General features: G+C 35.4%; 1 protein-coding gene across 1 annotated transcript in view; it reads left to right on the forward strand.

Annotated features, from left to right (window-relative positions):
- The window catches only part of Pkhd1l1 (PKHD1 like 1), a 136,433-nt gene that overhangs the window by 83,948 nt on the left and 36,730 nt on the right, over positions 1-15,755 (forward strand). Inside the window, exons 49-58 of the mRNA XM_021183925.2 lie at positions 1,029-1,220; positions 4,262-4,413; positions 5,828-5,987; positions 6,711-6,882; positions 7,853-7,941; positions 8,478-8,626; positions 10,376-10,505; positions 11,757-11,875; positions 12,643-12,772; positions 14,257-14,430. Of these exons, the coding sequence (XP_021039584.2) occupies positions 1,029-1,220; positions 4,262-4,413; positions 5,828-5,987; positions 6,711-6,882; positions 7,853-7,941; positions 8,478-8,626; positions 10,376-10,505; positions 11,757-11,875; positions 12,643-12,772; positions 14,257-14,430 (1,467 nt within the window). The remainder of the gene's footprint in view (positions 1-1,028; positions 1,221-4,261; positions 4,414-5,827; positions 5,988-6,710; positions 6,883-7,852; positions 7,942-8,477; positions 8,627-10,375; positions 10,506-11,756; positions 11,876-12,642; positions 12,773-14,256; positions 14,431-15,755) is intronic.

A 15,755-nucleotide genomic window follows, 5' to 3' on the forward strand; every position in this document is an offset into this window, starting at 1 on the left:
GTAAAATTTAATGTGCATCTCCATAGCTTCAGAGTGGCTATTCTAACTGCATCAAAGTTCATTGAGTTGTATGGGTGTTGGATCTGGCTACATTTAGTGAATGAGATTTTTTGCAAGTTTTTTTTAATAATAAAATTTATTAAATTTTTAAATAAAATGTTAAACCTAGACAAATCAATATATATCATAGGTTTCTTATCATTGTAAGTCTCAGGTCATTTAATTCAAAATATGTCACATTTTCTATAAATACCTATAATTTCTAAAGGTTTTTATCTCTACAAATTGTTAATAATGGACTTGTCTAAACAGGATAGGATGCTTGTGTAGATTTGTTACTTGATAACACATTTTCAGGAATCAACTGACATGTAAACCTAGAGATCTTAGTGGCTAAATCCTGAAAGTCTCTTTGAAAGATGAGATAACATCCTTTTCAACGTCTGAGTTCTCAGCTCCAGCTGATGGCTTCTGTCTCCTATTCTAATTGTGGTTTTCAGGAGGGAGACTGTAGTGCTTCTCACTAAAGTTCTGAGGATTTGTATTCACTAACTTAGTGTAGGTTTAAAATTTTACTTACGAGTGGACAATTACCTTGCTTAGTGTCGGGGAGGCATGGTCCTTAGATCCCTAAATCCTTCCTAACGATTTGTTCTCTCCCCAGTGATCACAGAGCCAGTCTGAGACGTTCTTTAGTAACTAAGCCTGTATTTGTTTAAAAGCACATGGTCTTAAGCAGATTTGAATCTTTCTGTGAATCCTGAATCAAGTTATTTGTACTGCTTTCCATCGTTTTGACTCTCATGGATGTTTCAGGTCTTGTGTTTCAAATACATTTGTTGTGAGTCCCTTGACAGAAAAGTCTACTGTAAAACACATGTATCTTCATCGCTTGCAAGCAACAACCTCCGCCAGTTTGTAGACTTCGTTGGTAATATTGTAGTCCCAGGATCTATGTGCACTGTAGGTCAGGTTTATTACTTTTCTTATATAAAACTGGCATCATGTTGTTTCTGTCCCTTCCCCAGGGCACACAGGGCACACTGTCGTTCCATACAGCTCCTTACTGGACCCTTCACACTGCACTCAAGAGCCTGCATGGAGCATTGGTTTTCCTGGCTCCATCTGTGATGCCTCTGTCAGCTTCCACCGGCTAGCTTTCAACAAGCCTTCCCCGGTATCTTTACTTGAAAAAGATGTGGTTCTCTCAGACTCTTTTGGTAAGTGAATTCTGACAGTTTAAGACATGAGTTTCAATGTTTTCCTAATTTCTTGTTATCATTTTCTTGGGTTACTTCATGGTGTTCTGAATATTGCAAAATACACATTTATGCCAATCATATTCCAGGCAGGAAACCAGTTATTCAAGGTGAGTACTTGAGAGATACATACACATGTACATACATACATACGTACATACAACATACATACATATGTTGATTGATGAATTACCAGATGATATTATTACAAAGAGCTGGAAACTTGGCATAGCTGTCGAAACAAGGCTGTACAGATATATTGAGGCCACTCACAGTGAAGACAAACTTTTTTTATGCTCACTGATGAGTGGGATGGGTCAACAGATACATATGAAGTCCCAGGGACTGTTGATTTGTAACAGTAATAAAATTGTCCTTATACACTGGCTGTTGTTGGCATTACTGCCTGACTGGCTTGAAGTAATTACAATCCATATGCAATTTTTCAGCCAAACAGAACTTGTGAGTTTGCTTCTCCTATGTCATAAATCTTTGGCTGTCGCACTGGCACTGCCTCTGCAGTTCCTTACAGTGTGTTATGCCGTCACACAACTCTCCATTACTACAACAAAAGCCTGAGATTATTAAATCAGACTGATGGCTCAGTCTAGGTTACTTTATCCATTCACAGACATTTACATTAGCCCCTAGTTCAGAAAAGCATTTAACACAAGCCTATTTTATAATAGTGGCTTGAAGTCTGATGTAACTAATTGGATAGTAATTACTGTTATTTTTATGACATATCAATGTAAAGTCCAAAACTTCCAAAACTCCTTAAGTTGAACCATCATAAGTTATAACTTATCTATATAAAGTAAATATCTGTCTAATGCATCAACATATCACAGACTGTTATGATAAACTGAAGATTCTGAAAATGTGTGAGAGTATGAGTGAATCAAGGATTTTCTAAACAAAATCTTTATAACATCTACAAATGTTATTGTATATATTCTCTGGTCAAGGCCAAATGATTCAGCTTCTTGATAACTAAGTCTGTATCTGTGAATGTCGAATCCAAACATGTAATAAGTGATTAGTACAACAGGAAGGGACTTTCTCAACAAAAGTGCACTTTCCTGTCTTTCCCTGGTATCATAATTTAACATTCTTCTTCAGCATATTACAAATAATTTCAAGGGGGTAGTTTGATATGCCATCAGTATTTTCAAATCCCCTACTCTCCACTTAACTATATTGATAAAGGGACTGATAATTTAAAACAAATATGTGGTATTTCAATAGTAGCTTATTGTTTTGTAATTTTATAGTGAAAGACCCCCGAAGGGAGACCTTCACTCAAGTCTCAGGATAATAGCGGACCTCCAAGAACTCACGAGAGACCAAGCTTGATGCAAACCACATGAGGCTTTATTCGGGAAAGCCAGAGCTCTGGGGATGACTCATATCCCATTCAGGGGTAGAGGAGTTGACCCCGAGGGGAAAGGGGTCCCAGTTTTTATAGGTCCTTGAGGGGGAAAGGAGAAGGAGGGAGTAGGGGATTTCCAGATCTAAACAATGTCTATTCTAAAATGATTTATTTCTCAAGAAATGGGTATGGGAGGGAAACAAGGAAGGAATCCAATGAAGGTGCAGTAACTCCGGATCGGCCCCGACTGTGGTTGCTGGGGAGATTTTCTGACTCTATCCCATCAACCAATATCACAAACACCTGGCAGTGAGGTGCAGCAGTGGGCACACACCTGGGTTCAAGGAACNGTCAGAACATTGGCAGACACATGGGTTCTAGGAGCGGCCAGAGCATTGTGCACCTCTATTTTTCTAAATCAGTGAAGCTAGTTCTGCTAACAATGAAATCTATTTTGCCAAATTTCAGGGCTTCTGTGACCTTTTACATTCTGTCAGGATCTTTCAATAGCATATAAATATACCAGTAATATGAATATTGAATATGTTTTCAATATGGTAAAAGTACCTCTGTCTAGCTAATGTAACCCACAGTGACATATTGGAATTTTGTTACCCTTTTTCCCATCAGAGTATAATGTAGCAAATATTGCCTTGATCTGATACTTAAAAATCTATGGCTGAGCTGGTCCTGAAAGAAGGAAGTGAAGAAAGGTGAAGAAAGCCATAGTCAGAAAGTGCTATGCCAAGTAGGCTGACTCATAGATACTGTCCTGTTCATTAAGGTGACACAAGACCACCCAGACTCACAAGACCACCCAGACTCCATTCGCCCCTCTGGGGAGACAGTTACAAGAATGGATTTTCTTTCATCTTCTTCCTTCTTCCCTGACCCAGAACAACCAGAGGCAGAGGGTAGCAAGACAGCATTGTGAACGAAAGATCTTCAGGGGAGACAAGTATTCAGTGCCACCCCTACCATTTATTATGATGGTACAGTTATTTTAGATTTGATTAAAGGCATTCTTACATTTCTCCCCTAAAAAGTAAATAAATAAACCAATAAACAAACAAACAAACAAATAAATAAATAAATAAAATTGAAGCTGGGGTTTTATGAATTTTTTCCTTTAAATAAACATCAAAATTTTAAATGATTACAAAACAAAAATAACTACAAAATGAAAGGACAGTATTCACTATAAGCCAGATAATCAGAGAGTATCATATTAAAGTACACTTGTAGCCATTATAATACTATAGTTGACATTTTATACCACAGTTAAATGTAATATTAAACAGTAAGAGCTTTTAGTTAAAGGCATTTTAAACATAATAGAATCCCTTTCTAGAAATTCCATGGACAAACTAGGTGTGATGGCTCACGTGTTTAATCCCAGCACTTAAGAGACAGATAGAGGTGGATCTTTGAGTTCAAAACCTGTCTGGTCTACAGCGTGAGTTCCAGGAGAGCCAGGACTACACAGGGAAACCCTATCTCGAAAAACCAAAGTAAAATAAAATAAAATGCCACGGACAGAGCCAGTGTTTGTATTTTCATTTGTTCAAAAACAGAGGCATTTCTTGAAGGTGGAGCTTATGGTTGCTGCTTATTTTATGTTTTCCTTCAGGCACGAGCATTGTTCCCTTTCAGAAGAAACGACTAACCCATATGTCAGGGTGGATGGCTCTGATTCCAAATGCAAATCACATTAACTGGTATTTTAAAGGTGTGGAGCACTTAACCAACATATCATATACTTCCACATTCTATGGATTTAAGGTAAAGAAAGAGCTACAGAAATCCAAACAGCAGCCTACACTGTCATCCTCACAAACCCTTCTCTTTCTTTTCTGAGGGTGTGTATGTGTGTGTGTGTGTGTGTGTGTGTGTGTGCAAGTGTGTCCATGTTTGTGAGTTTGTGTATGTGTGGTATATGTGCATATGTGTATACAGATGTGAACATCTGTGTCTTTATCAGTCTCCACCTTATCTCCTTGAGTTAGTTTATCTCATTCAGCCTGGAGCTCTGCTGAAGGGAGAAAGCCTCAGGTATTCCCATTATGCAATGGAGTTAAAGGTGTGTGGGTCATACCTGGCATTTTCATGAGGCCTTGGAATTTAAATTCAGGTCATTGTGATTCCAAACTAAGCACTCTTATCCATTAAGCCAGTTCCTTAACCTATTAGCTAGAATGCTTTCATTTCACAAATCCATCTTTTTAAAGGCCTATGATGTAGTCTGTATGACCTACTCATTCAAAATCTAAGAAGGAAGCAATTCTTTGCCATGTTATTATTCTGTCTTCTTTTGTCCTTGTTACGATGGTACTAACTTTAATTTATTGAATCCCAAGTATTTTGTGTTTATTTGTATCATGAATTAAATAACATCCTATAATATTTTATATCTCTCTATCTACATATTTGCAAATATGCATTATCTTTGGAAAGAAATAAAAGTTTGTAGAAATTCCATACTCTGACCTCAATTCTCCAGTGTCCAGTAATTATAGTCAGCATCTTGATGAGGTGTTCCCTTCTACATTCTTCTACTGATAGCACATATTCATGTGTCCCAGAAACCCTGTCTAGCACTATTCTAAATACTTAAGATAACATAGAGAAGATACCTTAAAAACATTTACATATGCATAATACTTACATATTAATATGCACTTGTGAGTGAAGAAACTACACAACCTGTGTGAGCCTGTGCGTGTGTGTGTGTGTGTGTAAAGACAGAAAAGAAGAATGAGAAAGAGAAAGGAGAGAGATTCTTTTTTTTTTTTTTTTTTTGGCTTTTCGAGACAGGGTTTCTCTATGTAGTCGTGGCTGTCCTGGAACTCACTCTGTAGCCCAGGCTGGCCTCGAACTCAGAAATCCGCCTGCCTCTGCCTCCCGAGTGCTGGGATTAAAGGCGTGCACCACCACGCCCAGCCAGAGAGAGATTCTTTACTTTCCTCAGTGATAGAGAGAGAGAGAGATTCTTTACTTTCCTCAGTGATAGAGTTAGCATTGTTGGCATAGACCTGCAAAATGTCAAACAGAACATAAAAGGCAATTGAAGGGTAAACTGGAACCAAACTTTGGTTGCAACACTCTACATCAGCTAATAACACGAGATTAAAAGTGAGTCATAATATAAAGTATATTTTTGCATAAATCAAGCCATACTTTTCTGCAAATATTTTAGGAAGAAGACTATGTAATTATATCTCATAACTTCACTCAAAATCCTGATATGTTTAATGTTGTTGATATGAGGAATGGCTCCTCAAACCCATTGAATTGGAATTCTAGTAAGAATGGTGACTGGCATCTCGAAGCAAACACCAGTACTCTCTATTACTTGGGTATGTATTTATTACACAAAGTGATCTTTTACCTAAAAATTTACCTAAGGAGAACAATTTCCCAGTAGAAATATGCTATATACTGTATCCTGTGTTACCAGAACTTGATATATATTTGTTGAGTAAAAATCCTAAGCATAAAATGAATTCTATAAAAGTCCTTTAATTTAGAAAACTTGTTTTTTTAAAGATGATACTAATATAATTACACAAGGTCCTGACTACTTTATTATACAGTATTAGAGATGAATAGAATGACAACTGACATACAGTCCACTAATTTTTAAAATTAGTTTTAGAAAATAAAATTATTTAAAAATAAATTTAAACTAAAATTTAAGCTATTTTTATTTTTCATGCATATGTGTACGTTTATTTTATGTTTTGTTTGTATATGCGTACTGTACCATGTAGAAAAGGAGTTATAGACAGTTGTGAGGTGTCATGTGGATGCTGGGAATAAAATCAGGTCCTCTGGAAGAGTAACCCATGCCCTTAACTGCTCAGCTACCTCTCTAAACCCTTAAGGTGTTAATGTTTGTCAAGATACTTCTCATTCTCCTTAATACTTCATCTCAATATGTTTTCTCTCTTGGTGAAGTTTCTCAATGCCTACTTTCTGTTTCAGAGTAAATGATATTTCCAAAATGATTTTGTATACAGTTGAGTACTTCAATCACCATGTTAGCATATTAACTGAAAACAATATTGATTTTGCTCCAGTGTCAGGGAGAAGTGACCTTCCTCAGAGCCAGCCCATCTCTGGGACCCTAGATCCTGGTGTGAAGGATGTGATTATTAATTTCCAAGCTTACTGCTGTGTTCTCCAAGACTGCTTTCCAGTTCATCCACCATCAAGAAAACCAATTCCCAGGAAACGACCAGCCGCTTACAAGTGCATAGACTTTCTTCAGTGGTTTTTAGTTCACAAGATACATCTACACTCACATTTCTCTAAATTTATAATCCACTTTTCAGGGGAAAAAAATAGAGACAGCTCATACAACTTATATATAAAACTTGCTAACAGTCTCATGATTGTGGAAAGCTGATCACAGATTTTAATTCTTTCAGCTAAAATCTTTTCCTTCTATCTTATCAGGTTTTATGGCTCTTTATTTTTTAGCCATTTGAATCATCACTTTTTAATTAGTGTGTGTAAATGGCTCTCTTATATTTCATTGCTACTCATTTCAAGCAAGAAGATATCAACTTTGTAATTACATCCCTTAGGAAAATTTTCATTAGCAAGTAGTTTCTAGAAGGCATAATTACATAAAGGGTAAGGCCTTCTATTTCCAGTGGTCTCTCCATGTCTTTTTCCATTTAATGCAGTCTTCATTTTGCATTACCCTAAATTCCCACCCTGCTGCTGTCCAGGTCATAACTTCACTGAATTCTGGGCAAGTCAGACATTATGTTCCCTGTTCTTCTGTTCACAGAATTTACCCAAATACATCCTTATCATGTACTTTGTGAGATAGAAATATTTGCTAGAGACCCATAAATGGATAAAGGATGCACTGATTTTAAATTTTCTATGGTCAGATCTTATAAGAAAACAGAGTAATTTATAAATCTCTAAGTTAAATTGGTTTAATAAACTGTCATATATCAAAATAAGGATTTGATGAGAAGAAATGTAGTCAAATTTTTTAAATTATTTTGCTCAATAGAAAAATTACATAGTTTATATATGTTTTCTACTACTAATTGTACATATTAACTTGGCTAGTTAGTAAGAATATTTAATATCAATTTCATATTCTACCATTCCTAAGACATCTAATATAATGCTGTGCCTTAAGGAAATACTCATTAAATACAGAGGTGATTATTAATGGAAGTATTACTTTTTTTCCCAGTTTATGGTCCAATGAGTCCTTCTGGCAATCATCCCCAGAGAACAATTATACTGTACCTCACCCAGGAGCAAATGTGATTATTCCTGAAGGTAAACACATACATAAGTAAAATGTTAGCATTTAGGTAATGTCGATGTTGCAGTAGAGCAGATGTAGCAGTAGTTATGACTCCATCTTTAAGTATCCAACATTGAGGAAAAGCAAGTAAGTGTAAAGGCATGGGCTTCGTTATTGTGTCTGGGTATGAAACAATCTTCCAGTTTTCTGTATATTTAAATGTATTAATGATAACATTAGCTGGGTGTGGTGGCATGTGTCTGTTTTCCTTATTGCTCAGAAGACCAAGAAAAGGGTATTGCTTTAGCACAGGAGTACAAGGCCAATTTCAGAAACATAATAACACTGTTTCAAAACAGAACACTAATATCAGCAACAAAACCACAATATCATGCTTTTTGTGAGCCATAGGAATCATTATGTGGAAAGAATTCATGAACTTCAAAGACAAGACTGGCTGTTAGGCTTGCCAGTATTTTGCCTTAAGTGTCAGTGTGCTGGTTCTTACTGGTTTGTTTGTTTTTTTTGTTTGTTTGTTTGTTTTTTGTTTTGTTTTGTTTTGTTTTAGGAACATGGATTGTAGCTGATGTGGATATACCCCCAATGGAAAGACTCATTATTTGGGGAGTTCTAGAAATGGAAGATAAATCTGAGATAGGAATGACAGGCCCCACTTATAGAAGAGTTGTTTTAAATGCCACCTACATATCAGTACAGGTAAGAGTGAGATCTTCTTATTTATATTATAATCCTATTTAGTTCTGACACGAAAACTTGTGGAATTGGTAACAAGAAAAACATTCAGTCAGTGTGTAGACATGCATACACACACACACACACACACACACACACACACACACACACACACACACACAAACATTGCCATAGGCCAGAAAATGTAAGCATCACACACATCCCATGTATTTCTGCTCTTTTTAAATTGTGGTTTCATTTTCCTTACTGGGATAATTCACAGCATACTCTTTAGTGTGTGGTTGCTGCTATTTTAGTAATACTTAAGATATTCGTATTGTTATCATATAAATAAATATACATTATTATATAAAGATTAATTATTAATTATGCATTCACAACAACAAACACCAAATTCTTAACTGTTTTGGGGAGAAAAAAATCAAAAAAATTATTTAAAAAAAGACATTTCATAAAAATGAATGGACATCGATGGGATTATGAAATCAAGATTAACCAAGGGAATGTTTCCTTTGTTGGGACAGTCATCCCCTTTCTTCTATGATGGTCTTGAGCTTGTAACAGCTTGATCTTTAATTGTTTTAACTCCTTATTACTATTTACAAGAAAAGAGTGGCTGAACCAAAAAAAGCTACTAGGGATTGTTTGAAGAGAGGGTTTATTGCACAAATAAACTTATCTGGTGAGATCTGGGAGCTGCAGTCATGATCTATGGGTAGAGATATATAAATGCACACAGCAGCTTGATACTATGTCCATTAGCAGCATAATAATACTGGGTTCTCCTCTGGGGCTTTTGAGCTCCCCAGACATGAATTCTTGGCCAGATTAACATGCTCCAGTAGATGGCCCCATAGACATGAAGATATGAGCAACACAAATTGGTCTGTGTGGGTTATTTGCAAATTTGAAAAAAAAAAACAAAACAAAACATGAAGTTAGGAGCTGTGGGAAGGCAGGAATGGATCTGGGATGGGAGTTAGGGGGAGGAGTGGAAGGTGAGTAGAATACAAATACACCATATGAATTGTCAAAAAAATAATAAAATTCTGTTTAAAATTAATTAGTCTTTCTTTATGAAAGAATAAAGTACAGGGACTAATTTTGATGCTTTTCAAATTTTGGACAGATGTAAGGATTTGTGGTAAAATAAAGCTAGTGTGACTCTTTTGCTGTTTAGTAGTGGGGTAATGTTGGATATATTGTCCAACATCTTTCACTTCAGCAGCAGTTTCTTCACCTGTGAAATAAAACTAAAAACATCAACTCATGGGTTTAGTATAAAGGACAATGTTTATAATTAGTACAGATGAAGTTTTACATTAGGTCTACATTAGTCAGCAAGCATTTGATGGCAGCTATCATTATTAGCAGTTATAGTCATAACTGGTATTGCTGAGATAGAAAAGCTAGGAGCATATTTTGTGTATGACCTATTGTATACAAATACAGTGCAGTATGTTCAAACATCACTAGCTTAGTTAGGTCTTAGAAGATCTTAGTTCTTGGTCTGATTCTAACAGGAAATAGATACTGAATTTGACCTTGAAAAAAATCATTCAGACTATCTATCCTATTCTAAGGCCAATAGGTTAAAGTCAGTTCCACTTACAAGAATGATCTAACAAAATGCCTCCATTTTACTACAGAGACTTCCAGGAACTTCTTAACTTTCTTTTATGGATGAGGTTTTTCTCTACTCAGTTTTTTTTTTTTTTTTTTAAGTACTAACAGTTTTCTGCTTCACTGTAGGGAGGGAGATTAATTGGTGGCTGGGAAGATAATCCCTTTAAAGGAGAATTACACATTGTTCTTCGAGGAAATCATTCTACCCCAGAATGGGCTTTTCCAGACGGACCGAATCAAGGGGCAAAGGTCTTAGGTATGTGTTATCAAGCTAAATGTCTCAGATCTTTTTTTCTTAGTCTATTTCAAAATACACAAGACTTAATTCATGATAGTATGGCATCGCAATCTTTTATAGTCAATTATTTATACTAAACACAGGTGGATAATTTAAAAACATTAAATAATGTCACATTACAATTTAGTAACCGATATGGATGTGGGTATTCCAAATCAAGCTGTAAGGTATTCTAAAACTAAATTTAGTAAAGCTCTACATATCACTATCATTTCTCCCCAAGCTTTTCTTGACATAGAAGAGCAATAATACTCTTTCATATTTTGTGCCTTCCCTCTAACAGACTCTTTTCCTAACGTAATTCCATTTTCAGTATTCATAAGCAGTCTGTGGCTCAGTTGGCTCTACAGTCAGTTACCCACTTACAAATGCCAGTGAGCTTAATTTCCCTGAGGCATCAGTGTATTGTTCACAGTCCTATTTCAATCTGGAAGGCAAAGGTCTTAAAAGAGTTTAATTTGACCAGAATTAACAGCTGCTTTTATTAATACTGTTGCATATTCATTTAGGAGACACATAAGAGTATTACTATAGTACAGATGCAGGCAAACTTAGTCTTAAAGATATTTGGTTTTCTATGTTTCTTAAAAAAATGGCATTATTACAAATATTCCAAACATTTAGGAAAAATACCATTAAAAACATATATGTTTCCAGCTCATGCCTTAAGGAAAACTAGTACTGTGTGACAACTTTCTATGTTTTCGGTTTAATCTATTTGTCTTACACATACAGTTTCTTTTCTAATATCTATTGTGTTTTCATTGTATTAAAACATAGTTAAAATACATATGTCATTTGTTCTTAGAAGCTTTTGGTTCTTTGCTGACATATTATGGATATATGATCCAGATCAATCAGTGTCAACAAACAAAACTCTCCCTGATTTAGAATACTGCTCCCCACTATTAATACAACTGAAATACAGTTAATCTTTATGTGCATCTGCATTAATTCCATTTTTTATTATTTCCAAAATAGTGTTGTGGTAAGCCTCCTGATTTATGTTACCTTACATGCTGGATTTACTATGGCCTAGATTCCTAAAAGTAGGTCAAACTGCCAACACTTCTGCACAATCAACCTCACTTCATTCCATTCATTCTCCAATGTTTAATAGCTAGCTGAAATATATCAGTAGGTAGTCCCATTCTACACTAGCCCCTAACTCAGGACTGTATGATATGTAAGAATTCTTCTCTCCTTCAGGAGTGTTTGGTGAGCTGGACCTGCATGGACTTCCACGTTCAGTTTATAAAACTAAACTGTTAGAAATTGCGGAAGCAGGCTCCAGAATCTTATCTCTAGTGGATGCTGTGGATTGGCAGGTAGAAAACAAACATACGTTATGAGATGAATATACCATGAGTTTACTTGAAACAGTTTCTTCCCTGTTTTCTGTTTACTTCCTGTAATTAACAGTATTAAAAAATGTATATCTTATAGTCAGCTTCCAAGGGATGACCTGATAACAATTAGTTAAAAATTGTGATGTCCAAAGTTCTTCAAACTATATAAAGACCATTATGGGTACCTTAGAAATAAAAGAAAAGATATGAAAATTGTGGGTTTTACATATTTGTAAATTGTAAATTCTTGCAAAAAAAAGAGTAGAATTATGTTAAGTATATTTTACTTTTCTCTTGGTTACCTCATCACTTGTTATCTTTGATGTTAAATGTTTAACACTTATGGAAAAAACACAATGACATTAGGTAATGCCTATGCTAAATGAGAGAATAGAATACAAATAGTAACTTCATAATTTTGACTTTTTTTTTTTTTACATTTTGTTGATTGATTGTATATGTGTTTCTGGGTGGAGATGGTTGAGAGTAGAAGACATGGCATACATGTGTTTGTGGGCATGGGCTCGTATGTATATGTCATGGTACATGGATGGACATCATACTCTAAAATTCTTAACATCAACAAGGCATATTTATTGTTAGAGATCTAGATGATAGTTTATTACTTCAGATAGTACCCTGATTGCTACTAAGATATAAATTTAGAATTCTTTATTGATTGTTGCTAAGAACCATAAACCTACTTTAAACATTACTGTTGCATTTGGCACTTGAATTTTCCTAAGGAGGGAGAAGACATTGTAATAACTACCACAAGCTATGATTTACATCAGACGGAGATCAGGAGGATTGCTAAAATCCTACATGGGCACAAAATTCTCATCCTCAATGATAGCCTTTCCTATACTCACCTTGGTAAGTGGCTGCTCTTTAACCAAACGGATATATAATTAAAGTGTCTGGGAATGGTCATATTTTAGTTATGTACCCTGTAATTATAATTCTTTGATTAAACTTCACAAATATTTTTCCAGAATAGTTAGCTTTGATACCAGTGGATCCTACTGTGTCTGTCTTGCTGTCCAATATCCTTTACTACATGTATTCTCCATCCATTCACTCACTCATTCAGCAAATATTCAACAAAGACCATTTATATAGCATTCTTTAGAGCAAGTCCCTGCCTTTTTCTCTTCTAAGTTTCCAAGTAATTCTTGATATATCATGGAATTTTAAAAACTTTTATCCAGAAGTTGGAGAGATATCTCAGCAGTTGAGGTCACTTCTTCCAGAAGTCTTGGTTGTGATTCCCAACATCCACACAGTGACTCATAACCACCTATAATTCCAGTTTCAGTGGACTTAACAGCCTCTTCTGGCCTCTGAATGCACAGAGACATGCATGTGGTGATAAGACATACATGCAAACAAAACACCCATAAGCATACCATAAAAAAAAAAACAAAAAAGATATAAATTGTATCTGATACACAACAATTTATTTATATAGAATTCTGGTACATATGCAACATGCTTATGAATGTAGAGCCATGCAAGGTCTAGGAGCTGGGAAAAAATACTATCTATTCCTTGAAAATTCAACTCAGAGCCTAGGGCAACATTCTTTAAATAACTCTGTGTTTCCTCACTGATTAAAATTAAAACTAGCATTTCAAGTTGCGTTGCAATAATGTTTTCATGTATAACTTGAGATAATTGCAAACCACCTTCAAAGAGTATTAAACAGTAGCTGTTATTTAAAACAATCTTAAGCACTGTCTATTCCTACCATGTTTAATTTTCATTAGCATATATTCATTGTACATGATACAGTGATATATAAGGATGTTTTCATACATGTATATAATGTACCTTGAGTATATTCCTCTTATACTATCTTAAGATATTCATTATTCATAAAAATTAAGCCCTTAACCAAGCCTATGTGTTCATCAATAGAAGAATGAATAATAAAAACATGGTGTATATATGTTAAAAAATTTTCAGCCACAAAGAAAAAAGACAAAATTATGTTGTTTTCAGGAGCACAATTGGAAATAAGCATATTGATTGAATTAAGTTAGTCTTAGGAAAACCAATATCAGACTTTTTTTTCACATTGTGCCTCACAGATTTTAACAAAACTATAAACCTCTTAATTTCTAATTTTAATAATCTTTTATTTTAAAGAGATGATATATCTTGGATGTATTAAGTATAATCTAAATCAAATGATATCTTAATTTTAGTTTGCCTTTTACCTCTGTTAAATATCTAATGAGTTTATACACTTGTATCAACATTCAGTGTGTTAGAAAGTAGTTTACCTTATATATTTTAAAGGAACTAATATATAAATATCTCCTAAGATTGATAATGACCCATTTGTTTGGTTGCAGCTGAAAGACAGTGGATCTCTGGAACAGCTCAGAGCTACACATTATCAGCTGATGTTGGGATACTGAGTAGGAACATCAAAATAGTTGGTGACGATTACTCGGTTTTGTCCAAAGACTCTTTTGGTGCACGGATCCTAGTTGGCTCATTCACTGGAAACATGATGACATTTAAAGGTTAGTATAAGTTCAGTCCACTTTTTTCCAAGTGACATATAACATAGTCTCTTGTACTTGTAATTCTCACTTCTCCATACAGCCACACAGAAAAATAGAGCTTCAAGTGTGATTATATATTCTGTGTGTTACTCTCTGAAGTGTAATATTATTAACTATTTACTTTATCTTCATAGACAGTAAGAATTACCAAACCAGAAATGGAGTTCATTGAGAGTCAGACTTATCTCTAACCCAACAAATTATTTCATAACATCCTCTGTGTCTATTTTAAGGAAAACTTCAAATAGACCAAATACAGAGAAAAGCAATGCAGTAAATTCCAATGCTGTCATTGTCTCTAGTGCTCATCAACGTGCCAATTCTATCCAATCTTGTTTGATCTGGTAGTATTTTAATTCTGTCATTCTCTCCTCATTTTTAATCTAGAAAAAGTTTCTTTTTAAGCTTCATTAAATATTATGGATCTTGAAGAAGAGTTGAAAACAATCTTGATTCTCATATAGACTATTGACTTAATATCCAGAATACTTCAAGGATGACCTCCTCTGTGTGTATTTCCTTGTGGGGTGTGTGTGTGTGTGTGTGTGTGTATGTGAGTACACACATGTGTGCATGAGCATGCACACACAGGCATGCAAGCATGCTTATGTGTGTACAGACACAGGTACACACATATGTATATGGAAGCCAGAGTTCATTATCAGGTATCTTCCTCAACTGTTCTTTACTTTATTTTTTGAGGCAGTGTCTCTGAGCCTTGGGTGAGGGTACTTTGCTTGTGATCCTCAAGGATCCCCTTGTTTCACCTCTCCAGTTTTGGAATTATCAAGACACAGTCACCATACATGACTTTTTATGTGGATTTTGGGGGATAGAAATCAGGACTTCATGCATCATGTCCAGAATTTTGCTTTCTGAGTCATCTCCAGCCTAACAAGAACTTTGGTTTTTTTTTTTTCCATTTTTTATTAGGTATTTAGCTCATTTACATTTCCAATGCTATACCAAAAGTCTCCCATACCCCCCCACTCCCCTACCCACCCACTCCCCCTTTTTGGCCCTGACGTTCCCCTGTATTAGGGCATATAAAGTTTGCAAGTCCAATGGGCCTCTTTCAAGTGATGGCCTATTAGGCCATCTTTTGATACATATGCAGCTAGAGACAAGAGCTCCAGGGTACTGGTTAGTTGATATTGTTGTTCCACCTATAGGGTTGCAGTTCCCTTTAGTTCCTTGGGTGCTTTCTCTAGCTCCTCCATTGGGGGCCCTGTGATCCATTCCATAGCTGATTGTGAGCATCCACTTCTGTGTTTGCTAGGCCC

The sequence above is a fragment of the Mus caroli genome, chromosome 15, assembly GCF_900094665.2.
Source record: "Mus caroli chromosome 15, CAROLI_EIJ_v1.1, whole genome shotgun sequence".
Lineage (NCBI taxonomy): Eukaryota > Metazoa > Chordata > Mammalia > Rodentia > Muridae > Mus > Mus caroli.